We start from the raw sequence: 21,526 nt of genomic DNA, 5'->3' as shown, positions 1-21,526 counted from the left end.
CCGTTGCCACAGCCCACAGCCACTGCCATAGGTCACTTCTCTCTCATTTCCCGTGTAGAGCCCGCCTAGTGTATCTGGTCATTGTGTACGCAGGCATATTTATAGGAAATGCGATATTTGATGGCGGAAGTAGATTAGAGAAAATATAAAAGCATGGAAGCAAGCTCTTTTTTTTATGTAGGCTATGTCTGAAAACCTAACGACCAAAGCTAAACCACTGAGCATAAATTAAACTGCACTATATTAAAGAGCATTCTTTTTCAAATATAGTATTGCTGAGTTGAATTATCTTTCCAGTTCCATTTACATTAAAACACAATTTCCCATAATTCAATAGTAGCCTACATACGTCACGGGAGGCGTGATATTGCGTAGATTATGCACTTGGCTTGGGCGCTTGGCACATAGATATATGGCTTGGCATGGTTTCATCCACGTGCCTCGATGTTATCCGAGTTCCCAGAAGTTTTCGCCAGCTCTCGCATACAAACGCTAGGGGCGAGGAACAGCCTCGATAACTGTGTACTGTAGTGAAGTATAGACTGAACAGTGAATCTGTTCAATTCTATAAGACCACTCAGCAAAATAATATTCGTACCTGGAGTTCTGGTGAATGTACATGTAGCATATTTATAAATGTTTGCAACTTTGCAGAATGCAGATAGTGGTGATTTCACATAGCCTATGAGTATTAAGGCAAAAAATATACAATTCTAAACAAGTGAGCCAGGGTGATATGAAGCTGTAGTTCATATAACAGCTGGGATTCTGCTTTGCTTTGTGGGAATTCAAATCTCGATTCCCTCGCTGTGGAGGATTTTTTTTGTTTGTTCAAACTAAAAGCGTTTGAATGTATTTATTTAAAGCTCTATATTCTGATAGCAATCATTGCTGTAGACTTTCTATAGTGGGGTTTTCTGTCTCTCCAGCTCTTTAATAAACAGAATATACATTTGCAGGTAGACTATAGAACACCAATTTCATCCAATTAGGAGAAAGATCAAATTGATCAGCTTAGTTCTACATTTGTCTTCTCATTTTATTGTATTATTTTTCATCACTTCCAAATTCACTTCCTCATCCTTCCTTCATCCTGTATGCTATTAGTTTATCTCCTGACATTAACATTTAGTTTCTGTTCATTAAAGAGCTGGAGAGACAGGAAAACCACTGTTGCTGAACAAACACAGTAATACTATCAGAATATACAGCTGCACTCAAAATGATTCAACCCCCACTTCAAATTGAACCTAGACATAAACCTTTTAACAGCAATAAAACAAGGATATCAAAATGTATCCATCATGTATCCATCATCCAATGGATCTTAGCTTTATCAATGTTTCTTCCCAGTATGTACTTTTATATTTGTGTTGGTTTATTTTCCTTAGTCATTTAAAAAAGAAAAAATGTATTGTAAATGGTGAGGTTCTCTTAGAAGCCCCCCTAGGGTTTCTTTACCTCACTATCACAACAACTCATCTTTCCCAGGAAACTATAGGCCTAGTCTGTTGATCTGTGGCACTTTGTTATACAAGGATTGCAGGTCTTGTTGAAAGATTAGCTCTCCCTCCATATGCAGTACCATAGGTCTACTAGGGGGGGGGGTATATATATATAGACCTATGGCAATTACCATCATGCTAAAGGGAGGAGAAATTCAGTGCATTTACCTTTATCACTTCACATACGTTCCATAATATTGCACACTATGTGAATGCTAGATAAACATGTTTTAAATTCTAAGACCTCTAACTGGTATAGAAAATAAAATCATTTTGCAGTTACCATGTGATCCTGGCAGTCTTGTCCCCTTGACCTGGCCATGCTGGCCTTGAGAATACCAAACAACCAGTTTAGCCTTTTGTTCTTCCACAATAATAAGTGAATCACAGTGCATGCCGAGTAAACAGTTAATTGATATTAAAATTCAGTGGTGAACTGAAAACTATTGAGTTTCAAGTTTGAACATTACATTGACAGTCTTGCTCTTATTAATGAAGACAACCTGATTGTCTACAGTATGGTTCAGGCAAAGGCTACCAAGACAAAAAACACAGACTGGATCACATTTTGCATTTATTTAAAAAAACAAAAAAAGAGGGGGAAATAAAAATTAAGGTTTTGTTCAGCATATAACTGATGCAAGTTGCAGTCTTGCAGATCTGTACATGCCCCAGACCTAAACCCTTTTAGCCTAGGGTTCATTTAGAGCTGGTGTATTTGGTGACAGCTTTGGTTCCCTCCGATACGGCATGCTTTGCCAGTTCCCCGGGTAGGAGCAGTCGCACAGCCGTTTGGATCTCTCGGCTGGTGATGGTCGAGCGTTTGCTGTACTGGGCCAGTCTGGACGCTTCAGTAGCAATTCTCTCGAAAAGGTCATTGACAAAGGAGTTCATAATGCTCATGGCTTTGCTGGAGATACCCGTGTCTGGATGGACCTTTAAGCAAAGGAGTTGAAATTAAGTATACACAACCCCATTATAATCAAATCAGACAGCCTCCTCAAATATTAGGCAACACCACTACAAGTGAAAGTTGCTCAATCAAAAACACTTACTGTCAAGTAAGTCAAGTACTAGAGTACTTGATTTCAAAGATACTGTAAATATATATTCTTTTAATATCAATCCACTGCTTGCTGTATCATTTTCACAATGCATCTACAGAGCCTCATAACTGTGTAGAGTGAGAGTTAAGTAGCCTACTTCAGAAGTTGCTTATAAAAATACTAGAACAGTGAAAAGTCCTCTAAGCTTAACACCAGAAATGCCCCCCCCCCCCCCCCCCCATATATGTGTATTGCTGTTAATGTTGATGTCTTGTTTATTATTGTATGTCTTTAAATGTCTTGAGGAATTGAATACACAGGACCACATTGGAAACAAGCCCCTAGGGCTTTTTGTGTTATCCTTTTAGCAATCATTGTAATATCGTACCACTATTTGCAACTGTTAATGAAGTATTCAATCAAACTAGCCTATTCAAAAAGGTGTGGTTTGTATAGTAGTGCATTAGCCAGTAGAATTGCTGTAGATGAACTATCCTCACAAAACACCACATCATGACCATCAACCTAATCCCATTTACAATACTAGTTTTAATGGCCCCTACCACACTGTTTTCAGCACAAAGATGATTAGATAACTAATGCCTTAGAACAGGGGTCTTCAAAAGGGGTCCGGGACGCCTAGGGTTCCTCAGAGTAACTACAGGGGGGACACCAAATGTTTGTGTGATAGGAACCTTTTTTTTTTACATTAACCACTTGAACCCTAGAATTCCTTTTCTGAGGGGAACAATGAGGTTTGATGTGGGTACAAGTACAATTTTAAGTATTGGGGTTTAAGTAGTTAACTGTCTGAAAATACACAGCAACATGAATCCAACACTGATGATAGTGCTGTCAAACAAGTCTATGAAGCCATCTATGAAAAGGTTTAATCTGCAATGTAGTGGGGGTCCCTGCTTCATCATCTCTCTCTCTCTCTCAGCTAATAGTCAGGGGATATTAAAAAAAAACTTGGAATAAATTCCTTACCAAAAAAAATCTTCACCAATGTGTTTGTAAAGGTGTCTAGTAACACATCTCACAAAGACTGAAATGCAGTTTCCCTAGCAGCATTTTTGACAGCTCCTTAAAGTTGGGGTACCCACCATAACCTTGGTTTAAAAAAAAATCTTTAAAAAAATCTAAATTTAATTCTGTTAAGTAGCATGTGAAGTGTCAAACTAGGGTGTTTTTATGATTCTGAATCCATTGCAAGCATTTGTTTTGCACCAAAACCACTCCTTGGGCTAAAAATGGCCCAATCTCAATGGGCTTTTTACACAAAAAGTATACCTGGAAAAGGATGGCTATGGCCGTTTTTAGCCAAAGGAGTGGTTTTGGTGCAAAACAAATGCTTGCAATGGATTCAGAATCATAAAGACACCCTAGTTTGACCCCTCACATGCTACTTAAAACAGAATTACATTTTGATTTTTTGGGGGGGATTTTTTTTAACCAAGGTTATGGTGGGTACCCCAACTTTAAGGAGCTGTCAAAAATTCTCCTAGGGAAACTGCATTTCAGTCTTTGTGAGATGTCTTACTAGACACCTTTACAAACACATTGGTGAAGAGTTTTTGGGTAAGGAATTTATTCCAAGATTGGAAAATATTCTGCTAATATTCCCTGACTATAAGGGGTCCTTGGCACTGAAAAACTTAGAACACTTGTCAAAAATGCTGACAGATGAGACAGGTGACAATTCCAGCCTGGTCAATCTATTCAAAATTCAACTGACTTCAAAGCCATGCTTAAGTAACAACCTTCATAGACATGATAAGTTGCCTACAATATTTGTATTTGAAGTAAAACAAGTATGCTTAAGTAGGCTGCAACAGATACCAAACATGTATCATCTACAAAGTGTAGCCTAATAGCTACTTTGGATACCGTTCAGCAAACATCAGACACTTCCACTCACCTGTTTCAAAACTTTGTAGATGTACATTGCATACGTCTCTCTTCTCTTAACCTTTCTTCTCGGTTTTTTATCAGTAGAACCCTTTCCCCTCTTTTTGGCTATATCGTTTGTCATTTTCCAAAATAGAGGCAAAATTGAGCGTTATTATATTTGTTATAGTCACAATATGACGTATACGTTTAGGAATGATAATCCCAACTTTACAGGTAGCAGGGAGACTGATTTTATATGTGTGACTAATTCAATTAGGCTTAATTAGTCCAATTCAATTCACGTGTGGTGGTGTGTGGGGCGGCTGTCGAAGCCGCTACAACCATATACATGGTGAAATACAAGAATGTGAGACAGACAGCCCTCCATCAGTGGTGGTAAAAGTACTCACATATTTTACTTAAGTAAAACTGTAAAAGTATCAATACTGCAATGTAGAAATACTCTGTTTAAAGTACCAGTATTCAAAATGTACTTGAGTACAGTACTTGAATAAAGTTACTTTCCACCACTGCCATAGAAAGAGGCACGATGAATAAGTCCTGTATTTTCTTTTCATCCATGTGTCACCTACTGCTTCAGTCCACTGGATGTCGCTGTTGATAAACTAGTTGATTGTAAACGTAGGCTATGTCACAAGTCTGCTGTAGTTGACTTTGTAATGCAAGAGCGAGTTTAGTCTCTGCATCTAACAGTTACAAGATAGATATGAAGGCTACTCCTACTGTATATAATGTGCCTAGTCAAGTTGCAGTCATCATCATAACAAACGATAAAGAAGTAAAACAATATATATTTTTCATTTTGAAGTGCCAAACTCAGAAACTCTTTATTTCTTTAGACTGTCTACTGTCTAGTCCAGTCTGTCAGTAGAGTGTACGTAGCCTAGATCTGGTCCATAGCTTTAGAACAGGGGTTTTCAACTGATTGTGAACCAGGGACCACACCCTGACTAAGAATCAACCTGGGGACCACTGTTGTGTTGGGTGAGATTAGAGCTACGATTAGTGCTTTGCTAACACTTGCTATATGCATGCATCCCATGATACATCCTGCACTGTTTCTCAACCAGTGGTCCATGGACTACACAGACACATAATAATGATGACTCCATCAGGCAATCCGGTACACTTCCCCTTCTTGAGATTCGAACTCCCTTTTCTGTGGAATTTCTTGACCTCCGACTTCCCAGAAACTGACAACATTGACACGTCATCATAGGTCACCACTCACCAGGTCGATAATGTGCACTGTTCCATGGAAGAAGAAAAAAACATATTGCAACATGGTCAGGGACCACATGGTCCATGGACCACCTGTTGAAAACCCCTGCTTTAGAAGATGGGTTTTCCAGTTGGCCGTCCGTGGACCACTGGTGGTCCGTGAAGGTATTGCATGTGTCCCTGACCATGCATTTAGATTAGGTGAAAGTGAAGATTTGTATTTTATTTTATCGACCACTTGTTGAGAAACAGTGCAGTACGTATAATGACGTGTACATAAGTTGCCGTTAAGAACTTGATTTAATTCACCTCGAATTAACAAATTAAATTAGGCCCTTTCCCCCCACACCACACCCATATCACCCCTCCCAACGCAACAGTGGTCCCCACGCGCTCGCACCACAGACTAAGCAGCCTCTCGTGTTTAGTCAAAATAAAAAGTAGGCTACACTTTCGCTACTCACCAAAACAAAGACGGTTTAATGGAGCTGAAAGGCTAATAAAGTTGGCCTAATCTATATATAATCTTCATAGATTAAAAGCTTTCTATTTTAGCAGTCCTGTTCAACAATTAAAATGGTAATTCTATCAAACTTTAACGTAAATTCACAAGGTCACTTGCTCTCCCATCATGTACGTTAATAGGGCTGTCAGTGTGGTTTGCCCTTTGAGTCTCATTTCGTCATCATCTATTTGATCACGGAACCTGCTCAATGCCAATATTAGTCAAGGTCAAGGTTTATTATCAAATGTGTTGCCCAGCCAGCAGTATACAACCACCATCAACCAGGGACGTGCTGGCCACTGGGAAATTTGGGACAATTCCAGAACGGCCGCGCCATTCCAGGCCGCCAAGACAGGGCAAACGGCCGGTGGGCCGTTTGCTCCCGTTTTAGGATTATTACGGTCATTTCCAGGTTGCACAGCCCAATTATTAGTTACTTTTCTGTTTGGGCTGGGATGCTTTTCAGCAGTGATGTAATTTACATAGGCTTGCTGGGTTAAAACAGTGAACCCCCCCCCCCCCTACTAACATAGCCTACTCTTAGTTGCTTGTCTTAGAAAAGAATGCACAAGACTTCTGAAGATTACTTTCCTTCCTTACCTATGTTGAATGCCCTTATTGTAAGTCGCTTTGGATAAAAGCGTCTGCTAAATGACTGTAATGTAATATAATGTAATCAACACACAGTCAATGCACACAAAAACATAGAATTACATGGTGTTATTTAAAAGGAAAATAGCAGCAGGGACAAACAAGAAAAGTGTGCTCCTCCTCTAAATGCATTATGCCTATCTCCCCCTGGCCGGGTTGTCTACCAGGGTTGTGTCAGTCGTGGGGTGCAGCCATCACATTAGGACATGAGGAAGCTGCGGGGGGAAATATAGTTTTCACGCGTTTGTGCCACCCTGTATGGGAAGAAGTGAAAACAGGATTTTTGAAGGTGATAGAGCGCCCTGCAGCATGTGATTCCGACCATTATGCCCATATATGGTCATTCACATATATGGGACCGACCGACTTCAAACTCGGCACGCACATCGAGTCGCTTGGATTGGCCGTTGTCCAGAAGCGCCGATACGACCGATATGCCCATATACAATAATATTGGCTAATGGGAGGGCCAAATATGGAGTATGTTGTCTAATCTCAATGTGTCGTCATGGCATCACCCGCAAACACATCAGCGATCTCCATATATGGGCATAAAAGGGACAAGGACTGACAAATACAGAGATCCATTTGTCCAGATCTGAACCGCTATGCCCATATATAGTAATGTGCATATATTGCACTCGTCTAGATGATTAACATCACAACCTCTGTTGCGTGAATAAGTGGGCATAAACACAGTGAGGTCAGTTTAGGTCCTATGTTCCCTCAGCCTATGTTCCCTCAGCATCAGAGCCAGCCTTTTGCATACCGTGGCACCAAAGGAATGCGGACCTGCGGAACACAACTACTCAAAACCCTTTGTGTACCATGTTGTTGACGCCGAAGGAATGCACCCCTGCTGCCATGTCAACTCAATAAAAATGCTGCTATTGCAAACAAGGGGTGATGACAGAAGCAGGCCGGAGCCCCCTGTGGCGCACTGAGTGTGACATTAGCTGAGCAAGTGTCCACATCGAGCGACGTCCGAGTTGTATAGCGATACGGCAGTAATCCGTTGGAAATTGCACCTGGTTTGTTTCCAAATGGAGTCGGCATGGTTCACATAACGTCGTTGCCAACATAGTACACAAAAGGATACCCTCTCAGCATCAGCATGTGGATGCCGAGGTTCCTAATTAAATTATTTTGGGGGTTCCCCAGATGATTAGCTTAATGTGCAAGAGCAGAGCTTGTGGTGAGTTTGTAGTTCGGCTATTTTCACAATATTTATCTGTGGAACCGAGTCAAACTAAATTTAATACAATTCCAAGTGCTTGTCAGGGTGGAGCGTCCCTAGTTCAAATATTAGTTTGGGAACCCTTGATGTAGTGAATAGGACTGTTTAATAGGCTGTCAGTGTGCTTTGCCCTTTGAGTCTGTAATTTCTTCATCAACTATTTGATCACTGAACCTGCTCACTGCCAATATACGTCACGGTCAAGGTTTATTATCAAATTTGTTGTACAGCCAAATACAACCACCATCAACACACACACAAAGTAGGCCTACACAAGAAACATAGAATTACACAGTGTCATTTAAAAGATAATACCACCAGGGACAAACTACGGTAGAAAAGTGCAATCCTCCTTTGAATGTATAGGCCTATCTCCGCCAGGCCGGGTTGCCTACCCAGAGCTGTCAGTCTTGGGGTGATACTGACATGATACTGACCATGATGCTGATGATACTGACATGTTACTCATCATGATACTCATCATGATACTGACATGCTTGACAATTATACCAACATGATACTGACCATGATACCAACCTGATACTGACCATCATACTGACCATGACACTTACATGATACTGACCATAATACTGGCATGATACTGACTATGATACTGTCATGATACTGGACATGATACTGACCATGATACTGACTGTTGACATGATACTGACTGATACTGACGGAGAGGATGTCTCAGAATTCATTCAGAAATTTAAAACCCAGTTTAACCGCCACTCAGGCCTAACCAGTGGCCAGGTGGGCTATCAAAACTTGTTTAACCACCTCTTAATGGATGGTCTGCGCCCTCACTTAAAGCAGGCCATAACAACTTATGATCCCTTATGGAAATCAAAAACTATAGATGATATCACTACTCTGATTGAGCATTTTGACCGTTGCGTTGCTGAACCAAAACCTAGAGCGAAGATACAGGCTATTTTTACTCCGGAAGGACAGGTCACATTCAATTAACCACATCACAAGCAACACATATGGGGTTCCGGGGCAAACCGACAGCACAGCCAACCATGGAATCAAGGTAATACATCACACACCCAGTTAACCTTTGGGCCACAGGGCTCACAAAATACAAGTCAGGCTCCGCGTCGAGATTATAAGACCATTCAGTGTTATAGTTGTGGAAAATATGGCCACACCCAGGCAAGGTGTTACAACCTAAACAATGAACTTCCCTTTAAACGGACAAAGCCACACTGCCCTCAAACTGATGAATTTGAAAAGGACATAGATAAAATTGATTCAGAGATAGATGAACTTGATGTGTCCTAACTTTTAAAACACTTAAAAGGAAAGGAATTAGTCCTTGAAGATCTGCTATTTTGCATTTCATGAATCCTGGTACAATTTGATTAGTTTCATTAATTCATATCCATTCACTTATCTGTTTACATTCTCTTGTTCGGAGCTGCTCTCATAACAAAGTGGCTATGGTTAATAATTGCTCAAAGAGAAGGCTACATTAACACTATAATATTATACTATGAAGGCTTGTTTTGAAAAGTTTGAATCTGGCAAAACTTTGATCGCATTGAATCAGAACTACAAAGGGGGGTGTAACTTTCAAAGTTACACCCCCCTTTGTAGTTCTGATGGGTGGGAGACCTTGTGTGTTGGGCTATCACATCTGAATAGACCATTACGTTCGTCTCAAACCCTGATTGACGGTCATAACCTAGAGTGTTTTGCAACTAATGTAGCTCATGGAAACTCTTTCTACATACACTTGGTTCGCCATCTTTGTCTTGTGCATAATCTTATTTGAACCCGAGACATTTGGTATTATTAGCATTCATTTAATATGTTAACTTAAAACTGTTGTTCTGAGAACATTCTGACCTTGTCAGGGCCATTGGCCTCAATATAACTTTAACCCATTCCCTCCAATTACAGTAACTCCCTTATAGCAATATCTATCTATCTATATAATATCAGCTTTATTACTGTCAGCCTATTATTAATATTATTTCCTTTATTTTTGCCATAATGTCAGCGCCATCAGATGGTCACAGACACATGTGACCAGGTTACTCAGCAACAATCATTTTACTTTCATTTTTTACATCTATTTTGCCCAAACTCGGTTTCTGACACATACAGCTCATGCGTCAGAAATGGGAAGTGTGAATGCATGATTTTTTTAATTTTTTATCTAAGACTGTTTTGGTAATAATTATGTTCTAATTCATTCAACCATTAAATATATGTAGCCTTAATATTAAGTTTTACATTCCTATATATAATGTAATATCACTTTCCTTACTGAACTCACTTTCCTTTGAATATCTTTAAATAGACCCCTTAACAGACGACGTCACACTGATAAGAACCAGCATGCGTGCAACCAGTATGCGCGCAATGAAACCCATTCTATCAGGTCTCGCTAGGACGCGCCTCACTAGCCAACACACAAGAGGGGGTTGGGGTGTGCTGAAACAAGCTCACCCCGAAACAACAGGTTGGGAATTGATTGTGTGAAACAATCACCTGTGCGTCCAGTCTCAATGTTAGTAAACAAATATTGGTCTATATATTTTTTAAATAACTTAATATTACTGAACCCACTTTCCTTTAAATATTTGTTTTAAATGTAATTTAATATAATAAGTAAACCACTCAGGATAACATCTTTTTGATTCCAAAATGAGTCTTTAGTGAAATATATATGTTCTGTCATATGTCTGTCTGTTTGTATGAATGATTCTCTCTCTTTCTGTCTTTCTCCCTGTGTCTCGTTGCAAGGCACGAGTGCCTGATGTCTACGGTATGTGTGTGGGAGTGAAAGTTTCTATCTCTCTCGTCTTATCTCTTGTTCTCTCCCTCAGATGTTTTATGTTTGCATGTGTGAATGAGTTTGTTCGTCTAATTTAGTAACTTTAACTGTTAAGCAAACTTCAATATCCACAATCCCTTGTGGAGATTTCCGTTTCCGTTCCGTTCTGTAAAAGCCACGTTATGGCAACTCATTCCAACATGACCTCTTATCTGGTCTCTAAGACTCCATTACCCATAATTCCTTACAGGCAGTGTTAGCTTCCCTGGTAACTAACACGTAACTATGGCAATGTCATCCTAACGACATAGCCTCCATTGAATTAAATTTAAAACATATATCAGTCGAATTAACCCTAATAAGATTCAATATGTTATAATATTATTTAGAAAGCATTAACACATAATATTATTGATTGATTGATCAATCAAAACATAATATTACAAAAATGATAACGTCATTTTGATTTATTTTAAAACGTTTTTTAAAATTTGATCATTTTTAAATTAAAACATTTTTGAGCTTGTCGATCTGCTATTTTCTTTTTGGAAAGCTTTTATTTCTGGGTATTTTTGTGTACTGTATCTAATTCTAATGTACCTCAGAACAAAGATGTTTATTCCTTATTTTCCATTGTTAAATTTTTATTTTAAATATTTCAATTTTATATATTTTTTTCAATTTTTATTTTTTTGGTTTCCTGTTTCTGACACACTATATATATATATATATATATATATATATATATATATATATATATATATATATATATATATATATATATATAAAGAATACATATATAGTATTGTTTCAAGAGGAGGGAGTTGGTGAATATTTGATTTAAATGTGATTTGCTTAATATCTTTTTGATTTCGTTTTTTTTGTCATTTATCATAGTCATTTAACGATAAATACTAACTTACAGTCTTAGTCACATTCATCCATTTCAGATCTTGCCCCAGGAGTCATTGAAGTCTACAAAACCTCCCCAGGGGAGACTGAGGGTCTCAAACTCCGATGGACAACCTTTATTAAATAATCTTCCTGGTTAAATTGAGTGACAGAAGCCTCTCCTCTCACCTGCTCAAAGAGGAAAAGTAGGTCCTATACGTCTGTGTGAGTAAAGAGACATCACGTGAGTTTTTCTCGCTATAAATGATTTTGTAAAAAGTTGTATGAAATATTTTTCAGATATGCACAGTCAGAATATAGGTTAAGGCTTCCAGAAGGCCACTGGTAATAAGGTTGTTAAATTCCTATGGTGTCATTGATGAAGGGTCCGAGATCCAATCAACCCACACACTGTTTCGAGCAGCAGTAGGGGCTATCTAGATAACTGCTCACTACACACTCGAGAGCGGTGCCGGTGTTCCCCGGTGGTGTTAATGTGGGCTTTTCAGGAAAACAACCCCCAGACGGCTGAAGAAAAAAAAAATTGGATCCTGCCATCCTGCCAAGGGATGGCCTTCAAAATAAAATAAAATAAAGAAAGGTTTGACCAATTCTGATGTTGTTCATAATTATAATACCTTATTCTGGGAACTTATGAGGTGATGTCATTTTTCTCATTTAACAGCATATAGAACCCACTTATAGTACTGTTCTAATTATTCTATAGTCTATGTAAGATATCTATGTACTGACATATGCTTTCCTCCTTCTTACATCCTACTCACGCCGATTATTTACTCATGAAATATAACAATTTTGCTTCCAAACGAATAAACAGTACAGCCCTTTTTGAAGAAGTGAACCCTTTGGATGTTATCTGAATAAATAACATTTGTTTTTGCCCTTACAGTCCTTTAATAAAATGTATAAAGGTATTTAAGTCCACATGTGTTTTCTTATATTAATTAATTACATTTTCTTTCGACGTCATCTACCAATCTTGTCCACAAGAACTGGGGACTTGTTAGAGTCTTGGTAGAGAAACTATGTATTTTGTGGACAATATTGATATATATGCCATCATATCCTATTTCAGTGTGCCGTCTTGGCATAACTCAAGTTTGCCTACCAATCTTATGATTTTATGAAGTTCGAGGTTGGACAAAACTAATCCTAGTATCAGGTCTCTCCTTTCCTCTATAGAGCTGCATGTGTTTTGAGCTGTACAGAGTGCAGGCCCTCCAAGGTAACTGATTATCTCTCGAGGAATACATTAACAGCTCATTGGAGTTAACTTCCATCTATGACAAAGCAACAACACCTCCAGCGATGCCGGTCAGAGTTGAGGTCAACGTGTTGTTTGAGACATTTGGATTAAAGATTATAATCTCTGGTTAGACCAGTCCCTGAAAGCCAGCAAGCTAGAGACAAAATTGCGTGTGTTACAGATGAATGCACACTAGAGTGCATGCATAGAAACCCATCTTTGTTTCACTATTTGAATGGTGGATTATGACAAACCAATACAGAAACTGAAAATAAGAAGTGCCCCTTGAAACGAAAATACGTATATAATAAATATCACAACCTCTGTTGCGTAAATCTGTGGGCATAACCACATGAAGCCAGTTTAGGCCCCAGCCCTCACCATCAGAGCCAGCCTTTTGCATACCACGGTACCAAAGGAATGCAGACTTAGCGCGGAACATCAACAACTTTGTGTGTACCATGTTGTTGACACCGAAGGAATGCAGCCCTGCTGCCATGTCAACTCAATAAATATGCTGGTACTGATAACAAGGCAGGGATACCAACAGAAGCGACCTGGAGCCCCCTGTGGCGCGCCCGAGTGTGACATTAGCCAAGCGAGTGCCCACGTCGAGCGACGTCCGAGTTGCATACCAATACGGCAGTAATCCGTTATAATCTATTTGGAAAGTACACAAGGTTTGTTTCCAAATGGAGTTGACATGGTCCACATTCTGTCGTCGTCAACATGGTACACAAAAGGGTACCCTCAGCATTAGCATGTGGATACCGAGGTTCCTACCCCAAGCGATAAAATGAGCGCCTAAAGCATGAGGGAAGCTAGGGTTGAGGGAACAATAGCCTAATGGTTATGTGGTTATTAAAAAGATTTTAATAATATGGTCCCCACTCCTATATGAAATGTGTCCTCTGCCAACCTAACTATTAGGATCAGTGGGTGTCATTAATGCAGCGGCCACAGTGCAGTTAGGGATTAGTGTCTTGGTCAGGGACACTTCAAACAAAGACCAGGCCTGGGGGGAGAACCGGGGACCTTCTGTTTCCCAGACAGCCTCTGTACCAATTATTCTATGGCCATGCATGTATAGGGTGGTTGTGTAGACACAGACACGTTCCCATCTCTTCTTCTTAAAAAGGGACAATAGGGTTCTTACTAGAAACAGAAACAATTACCATATCACCCACCCCTGTTCTGGCCTCACTGCACCTGTGGCTTTAAGAACTGATTTTAAAATATTATTGTTTGCTTTTAAATCACGAAACGGCCTTGCACCTGCCTATTTTTCTGACCTTTTGTCCCCCCTTACATCCCTTCCCGCAACCTTAGATCGTCAGACCAGCTGTTACTCGAAGTCCAAACAACAAGCCTTAATTGTTACAGAAAGGGATAGAGCGTTTGCAGGCTACCTCACTGGCCAGTTTTAAAACTCGTCTAAAGACTCACTTCTTTAGAATGGCTTTTAACTAGAGATCTGGACTCATCTGAGGACTCTATTATATGGCCTCTATTTAGTTGTTTTTGCTTTTTTTGATGATGGTATTTTAATTGAATGTCTGTGTCTTGTTTTTTGTTTTGAATTTTAGATTTTTTTTACACTGTTTGCTGTGGTTTGTTAGACTGTCAATAGTTAATTCTTGTGACTAACTATTATACAACCCTTGGGCAGAAGGATAGCATGAGGACATTTAGGGATTTACTTTCATAACTTTCTAATGGGGAGGAAGGCATTGTATAGGCCAGACAGTTAGGAAATCTTCTCTGCAAAAACAAAATATATATATTTTCGCAAAAAAACCTGGTGGTAGATTATTGTAAATGTACAAGAAAGCTGTTCAAAAGAACTTCAACATGTTGTACATTTCTTGTTACTTCAACTTTGTTGCTTTTTCTACTATAGTTTATCTTCAACTGCATGGCTGTAGTCTTCTCTTATCTTATCTTACAGTATATTGTTCTGTTTATAATATTATGACTGCTTACTGTACAGGTATGTGGGGGTAATGTTCCTTTATCATAAACCCACAGCACAGAACATAATGTTGCATTGTCCTTATGAATAAAAAATATTAACCACATAAAAATGTGCCTTCAAATGTACCTTCAACCCATATACAAGTACAATGTACAAGGCAATAGCAGCAGGTAAAATATAAATCCGAGGCATTCTTATGCGAGATCTGTTAAAAAGCCTTTTTTATACCATGATGTGGTATGTGAGCGTGCCCTGACTCAAGAGTTTCATGACTCAAAGGCATTGTTTCCTGTACAGTCATGATGAATGCTTTTTACTGTCATAGATCTTGCATCAGAGAGCCTAATAATTATTGCTTTTATCACCATCAGCTGTAGCTGTTGATTAAATTCACATTAAATATTATCTATGTGGCACACAGGTGAATAGTCAGTCAGTGTGCAGACCATATGGTTACAACAGCAACAGTGTTATTCCAGCCAGAGCCATGTATTTCCCCAATGGTTAGTGTATGAAATGCATAATTGCACAGAGTAGGTGCGGACAATTTAAAGTCTAAGACGTTCTAGAATCACTCTGACACTTTCATAATTGCAGTACAAAACAATCAGCTGGACAATAAGCTTTTTTGGGGCATATGCATCATCATTTTCTTTCTTCCTTTTTTGTTTTTTATTCAAACTCTCAACTATTAATTATTTAATGGCCCTCAATACTCGTACAGGTGGATTCAGTTACACTGGCTGAACGCATCTCTTCTCAGCGCTGTGTGGGCGTGCACAAAGTAGGTTTGATCCATCATGCTCCGGTTAATTTAGCTTAACCAAAGGGCAGGCCAGTTTACAATTGCATTGTAATATTTTTGCCATTTAGCAGACGCCAGTGTTGCATTGGTGATTTTATCTTTGGTGGGATGCTATTTTAATGACGTCACCCGCACGTCGCTTAATACCTACACACTATAGGATTTAGCAGGTCACACAATGGACCATTGAATTCTTAATCGGTGCATGTACGTGCACGTGCACGTGCTCCAGAAAAATCTTTGGCTGGACGCCATGGTATGCGAGCAATGAGCAATGCAACACTGGCAGACGCTCTCATCCAGAGTGAATTTGTAATTAATCTGACCTTGCACTTGTACTACAAGGTCAGAGTAAAAGTGCAAGATCAGAACAGAACATGTTATCATTCTTTTTGGCTCATGGTTATGGTGATAAAATTGTCAGTATAGCTCCACCCAACTTCAACCTTACTAGAGGTGTAATCACTAATCAGCAGAGTACTGAAAAGGCTTGTGTAAGAGTACAGGCCTTTAAAAGCTGGCTGGTTCATAGTTCCTGGAAATGACAAGGGGAGGAGCATAGTTAGTTTTTTCCCAGCCGAAATTTGAGCCTGACCTCAGATAGTGTTGTGCCTGCAAGAGGAGAGAGTCATGGGCGTCTTGCTGCCGATCCTGTTTGCTTTGCTGGCCTGTCTACTCGGAGGGTTGTATTATCTAGGGGCATTCCGTCGGCGGCGCCCCCGAGAGCCACCTTTGGATAGGGGACCTATCCCCTGGTTGGGCCATGTCCTAGAGTTTCGCAGGGACACAGCAAAGTTTCTGCAGAGGATGAAGCGAGAGTATGGAGACATTTTCACGGTACAACTGGGAGGGTTTTACTTCACGTTTATCATGGACCCCCTGTCCTTTGGGGCTGTTACTAAGGAGGCCCGCACAAAACTAGACTTTAAAAAATTCGCAGTACATCTGGTAGCCAGAGTGTTCGGATATGAATCATCTGAATACGAGGGCAACTTTCTCCAAGTGACTAACAACAAGCACCTAATGGGGGATGGATTGTCTGTAATGACACAAGCCATGATGAGTAATTTGCAGAACCTAATGCTGCACAGCGTGGGTTCAGGAGCTGATCAAAAGGACTGGGTGGAGGAAGGACTATTTATGTACAGCTATAACATTGTCTTTAGGGCCGGATACCTTGCTCTGTTTGGCAATGAGACACCCCAGAGGTCAGGGGGCTTGGAGAAAGCCAAAGAGATAGACAGACTCGAATCCAATGACCTGTTTTATGAGTTTCGCAAATATGACCAGCTCTTTCCCAAACTGGCTTACGGCGTGCTGCCACCTGGTGAGAAGAGGGAGGCTGAGAGGCTGTTGAAACTGTTCTGGAGTACTCTGTCGGTGAAAAAGGTCAAGACTAAGGACAATATCAGCGGCTGGGTGATGGACCAGCAACAGTTGAGGGAGGAGCATGGAATGAAGGAGTCTATGCAAAACCGGTTCATGTTCCTCCTCCTGTGGGCGTCCCAGGGCAACACAGGACCTAGTGCCTTTTGGCTGCTCCTCTACCTCATGAAGCACCCCGAGGCCATGAAGGCCGTCAAGGTAGAGGTAGAGGAGGTTTTGCGGGAAACCGGGCAAGAAGTAAAGCGCAGTGGCCCTCTCATCGACCTGACCCGAGACATGCTGATGAGAACACCAGTCCTGGACAGTGCTGTGGAGGAGACCCTCCGCCTGACTGCCGCACCGGTCCTCACCAGAGCTGTGCTTCAGGACATGACCCTCAAGATGGCCGATGGACGCGAGTACGCCGTTCGTGAGGGCGACAGAGTGGCTCTTTTCCCTTACACTGCTGTTCAGACAGACCCAGAGGTCTACCCCGATCCCCTTACATTCAAATACGACCGCTTTCTAAACCCAGATGGGAGCAGGAAAACAGATTTTTACAAAGCAGGGAAGAAGCTGAAGTATTATAACATGCCGTGGGGAGCTGGGGTCACCATGTGTCCTGGGCGATTCTTTGCCACCAACGAGCTAAAGCAGTTCATTTTCCTCATGTTGATATACTTTGACTTTGAGCTGAAAAATCCAGATCAGGAGATGCCTGATATTGACATCAAACGATGGGGTTTTGGATCCATGCAGCCTAGCAGCGACATTCAGTTCAGGTACAGGCTCAGATTCTAATCCTAGAAATCACAAAAGTGCCATCTCTCATTGTCCACTTTTGCTTGATAAAATGAATCATGCCAGATTGATTGCTGTACTGACTGTTCTTATAACTGTAATCTGTCTTTTGATGAAAACATTGTACATTTTATTTTAATTTTATATTAATAAACCTCCCTTGTTCTTTTTGTTTAGCATTTTGCTCATTGCCAATATTATAATCATTTGTTTTCACAGTTATTGTACTTCACTTTATTGCAAATCATACAATGCTGTAAATGGTACAGAAATAGGATATCATGCTGTGATCATAATAGTTATCATGCTGTTTCCTTTATTATGTTTGTGTATGATTCCTAAATAATAAAATGTGTAAATCTGCAACAGTAATCATTCAAGGTTTTGTGTCATGCTCTGGACATTATAATAATATTGAAAGTATAACATTCTATGCAGTGGAGCAAGGTAAATTCAGGGGATTGTTGTTAGCTTGAAAATCTGTTCTTTTTTAGCAAGCCATCATAAGCTTGAGAATCCAGGTTAGATCCTACATACTGTACTGACCACTGGTGGTCTGTGAATATATTGCATGTCGTCCCTGACCATTCAGTAATGTAGGAAAGTGACGACCCCCCCCCCCCCCCTCCCTCCCCCCCCCCCCCTCTTTTCATATTTCATTATTTCATGGAGAAGCTTAGTAACTTGGTATTTGAGGACAGGGGAATTACAGACATCATCATTGTCAGTGGTCATTTGAGGAAGCTTATGCTTCAATTCCACAAGCACTTCAAGCCTAACTATACAAAAGAGGTTCATCTCATTGTCAGCTCATGGTCATGTCCAGACTCTATCAAGAGGCACATGTATGAAACACAGTACCTTGTGAAGTTCTGGATGAGTTGGCAGGCAGAATTCCCAGAGCTTACGGTAAAAGCTAAATGTATTTTACCTTTTGTAACTATTCCATATCACTGTGAGAGTGGTATTCATGCTGGCATACCTGAAGAATGTTTACAGGGCAAGGTTGGAGCCAGAAAATGACACGAGACTCTGTCCCTATCCACCATAGCCACGAGGAGACATGGACCACCAGTAATGATGCAATTGACCACTAGTTGAGAAACAGTGCACTAAATGACCTGGTGACCTAAGATGATACGTCAATGTCTAGAATCTCAAGAAAAGGGGAAGTGATTGATTGAAATTTTTATTAGGCAAAAGAATGTAAAACAACACAGTTACATTTATAATAGGCCTACTTTTGTCTAAAAGGTCCGACCAAAAAAGTCCTTGCGGACGTTTCCGTTGGGGTCCTGGAGTGGTGTGCCGGATTTCCTGGTTGAGTCATCATTATTAGAAACAAATGTGCCCATATAATCACATTTGTCTGCTCGCTTATACAGTACATACGTTACAAATCAGTATATAAGTTAACGTGAGTTTAATATAGAAGTTTGGATAAAGTAAGACAACAGAATAAGTTCATGAAGAAATATTCATGAAGAAAAATCCTGCACACTGCTATTGCTCAGCAGCATCCATTTTATTCAAGTATTGATGTTTCGGTCCCTCTGCACCTTCATCGAGAGTGTCTCTTAATAGTATTCTAGTGATAAATTCATAGATCACATGATTGTGTGTTCTTTCTGGAAAACGTCATTTAATATAAATTATGCTTTAGTAATACAGTTAGAGCCTGGAGGGGGTTCCAGGAGGTGCCCAGCTAAATTATAGTTATCATTGCATCAAAATCAGTTTGTACAAAACAATCAGTTCAACCATTATAAACCGATGTACAGGTACATCACATATTTGAAATGAGAAATCTGCTATTAAAAAAAATCTGGAAGTGTTTTGAAACATTTTAACATCACTAGTTTTGTATGTGGTCCCTGGCACAAAACACTTTCAGCTGGGAGACCGCAGCCAAATACAAATTTATTTGGGAGTCCTTGACATGAAAAAGTGTGAGAAACACTGAGTTATGCACAGATGAACAAACACTTTCTGAACCTTGACTCAGGCCCACTGTCTCAGACTTTAACCCCTGGCTTACAATATTTGACTTTCTGAAGAGAATGAACTCTAAACATAGTATTGACTCTTCTGGACTCAGTTGTATTTGTTAAAATACATATAAATAATATATGTACAGTATGCTCAGTATCCATTGAAGATTTGCTCAAGTTTATTCTTTAGAAATAATAGGAAAGGCATTGTTATCTCCTGCAATAGTGCACAAACTATGCTTTGAATGTTGCACAGTGACGGCGTTTTAAAATGCAAATAATCCATCATCTGACACAAGACTGGAATTAAATCAATCAAGTAATCAATACATTCACAATAAGTTGTCTCAAGACACTTTACACGCAGAGCAGGTCCAGATCTCTACCGAGACCCAACATTCCCCCAAGCGCTTGGCAACAGTGGCAAGAAAAAGAAAACCTTTTACGGGAAGAAAACCCTCGAATTAGCTGGAAAACGAATGGAAAAATCCACAACAACAAATCCTGCATGTGCTCTTGTACGTGTACACACACACACACACACACACACACACACACACACACACACACACACACACACACACACACACACACACACACACACACACACACACACACACACACACACACACACATATACGGTCAACAGATGTGGTCTGGTGATAATGACAAGCATCTGTCCCTCTTTTATGTAAGAGGTCAAACTTGAGCATGAGGCAACAAAAGCAACGCAAGAGCAACAATGAAAATGTGCTTCTAGCTCTAAGCTCGAAAACTGCCTTTTGCTGTTTATTGAATTCAATAGCTGGAAAAATAATATATATACTGTAGAAAATGTACTGTACATGATTCAAGATTCAGAAAAAAATAATAAAACTAATACAAAATATACATAATAGGATCAAGTTTTGGCTGTGTTTCTGACTTTAAAGTGCAGTAAGTAATTTGTTTAGTTAAAATAAGAGTTAAATAGCTCTATATTATGATAGTAATAGTAAGTCATTTCTTTAGAGTGTTCAATAACAGGGGGTCTCCCTGTTGCCCCAGCTCTTTAGTAAACAGAAAACACATTTTCAAGTCGGGATACCAATTTCATCCAATCAGGAGAGAGAACAGGATAAGCAAATGAAATTGGAATAGATGACACAAAGAATTGCCCTGACAAAATTGAAACTGGAACACTATACAATTGAAGCGGATAAATGGATACCTCCTGAAAAATGTTTTGTTATGACTGAAAATAATATCACTTACTACAGTACACTACCTTCAAAACAGGTTGTACTAGATTCCTAGCCCTTTTCCAAGGCTGAAGAGATACTTCATTAGCCAAGAAGACAATGAAAACCCATATCACTTTTGAGTCTTACTGCAGGCTACACTTATTTCACTGTTTCCCTTGGTGACAAAGGGGAATCCAGAGGAATAAAAAATCTATAGATCTGTACACATACACGCAAGCACGCAAGCATGCACGCAAGCACGCACAGACAGACAGACAGACAGACAGACAGACAGACAGACAGACAGACAGACAGACAGACAGACAGACAGACAGACA

General features: G+C 39.9%; 2 protein-coding genes across 2 annotated transcripts; one reads left to right on the top strand and one right to left on the bottom strand.

Moving 5' to 3' along the window:
- Positions 1-2,204: 2,204 nt before the first annotated feature.
- Positions 2,205-4,586, bottom strand: h2bk1 (H2B.K variant histone 1; the record flags this gene model as incomplete). The annotated part of the gene is made up of 2 exons (XM_084057417.1): positions 2,205-2,441; positions 4,473-4,586. The coding sequence occupies 2 exons, from the start codon at positions 4,584-4,586 to the stop codon at positions 2,205-2,207; spliced, it is 351 nt and encodes a 116-aa protein (XP_083913543.1).
- An 11,840-nt stretch (positions 4,587-16,426) lies between these two features.
- On the top strand, positions 16,427-18,340 carry LOC311045372 (5-beta-cholestane-3-alpha,7-alpha-diol 12-alpha-hydroxylase-like). Its single transcript, XM_084057217.1, has one exon. It carries the CDS (start codon positions 16,439-16,441, stop codon positions 17,972-17,974), a length of 1,536 nt encoding a protein of 511 aa, XP_083913343.1. The 5' UTR covers positions 16,427-16,438; the 3' UTR covers positions 17,975-18,340.
- The last annotated feature ends 3,186 nt before the right edge of the window (positions 18,341-21,526 follow it).

This window comes from Gymnoscopelus microlampas, assembly GCF_963454915.1.
Source record: "Gymnoscopelus microlampas genome assembly, chromosome: 5".
Taxonomy (NCBI): domain Eukaryota; kingdom Metazoa; phylum Chordata; class Actinopteri; order Myctophiformes; family Myctophidae; genus Gymnoscopelus; species Gymnoscopelus microlampas.
This window is presented reverse-complemented; position numbering and strand designations above follow the sequence as displayed.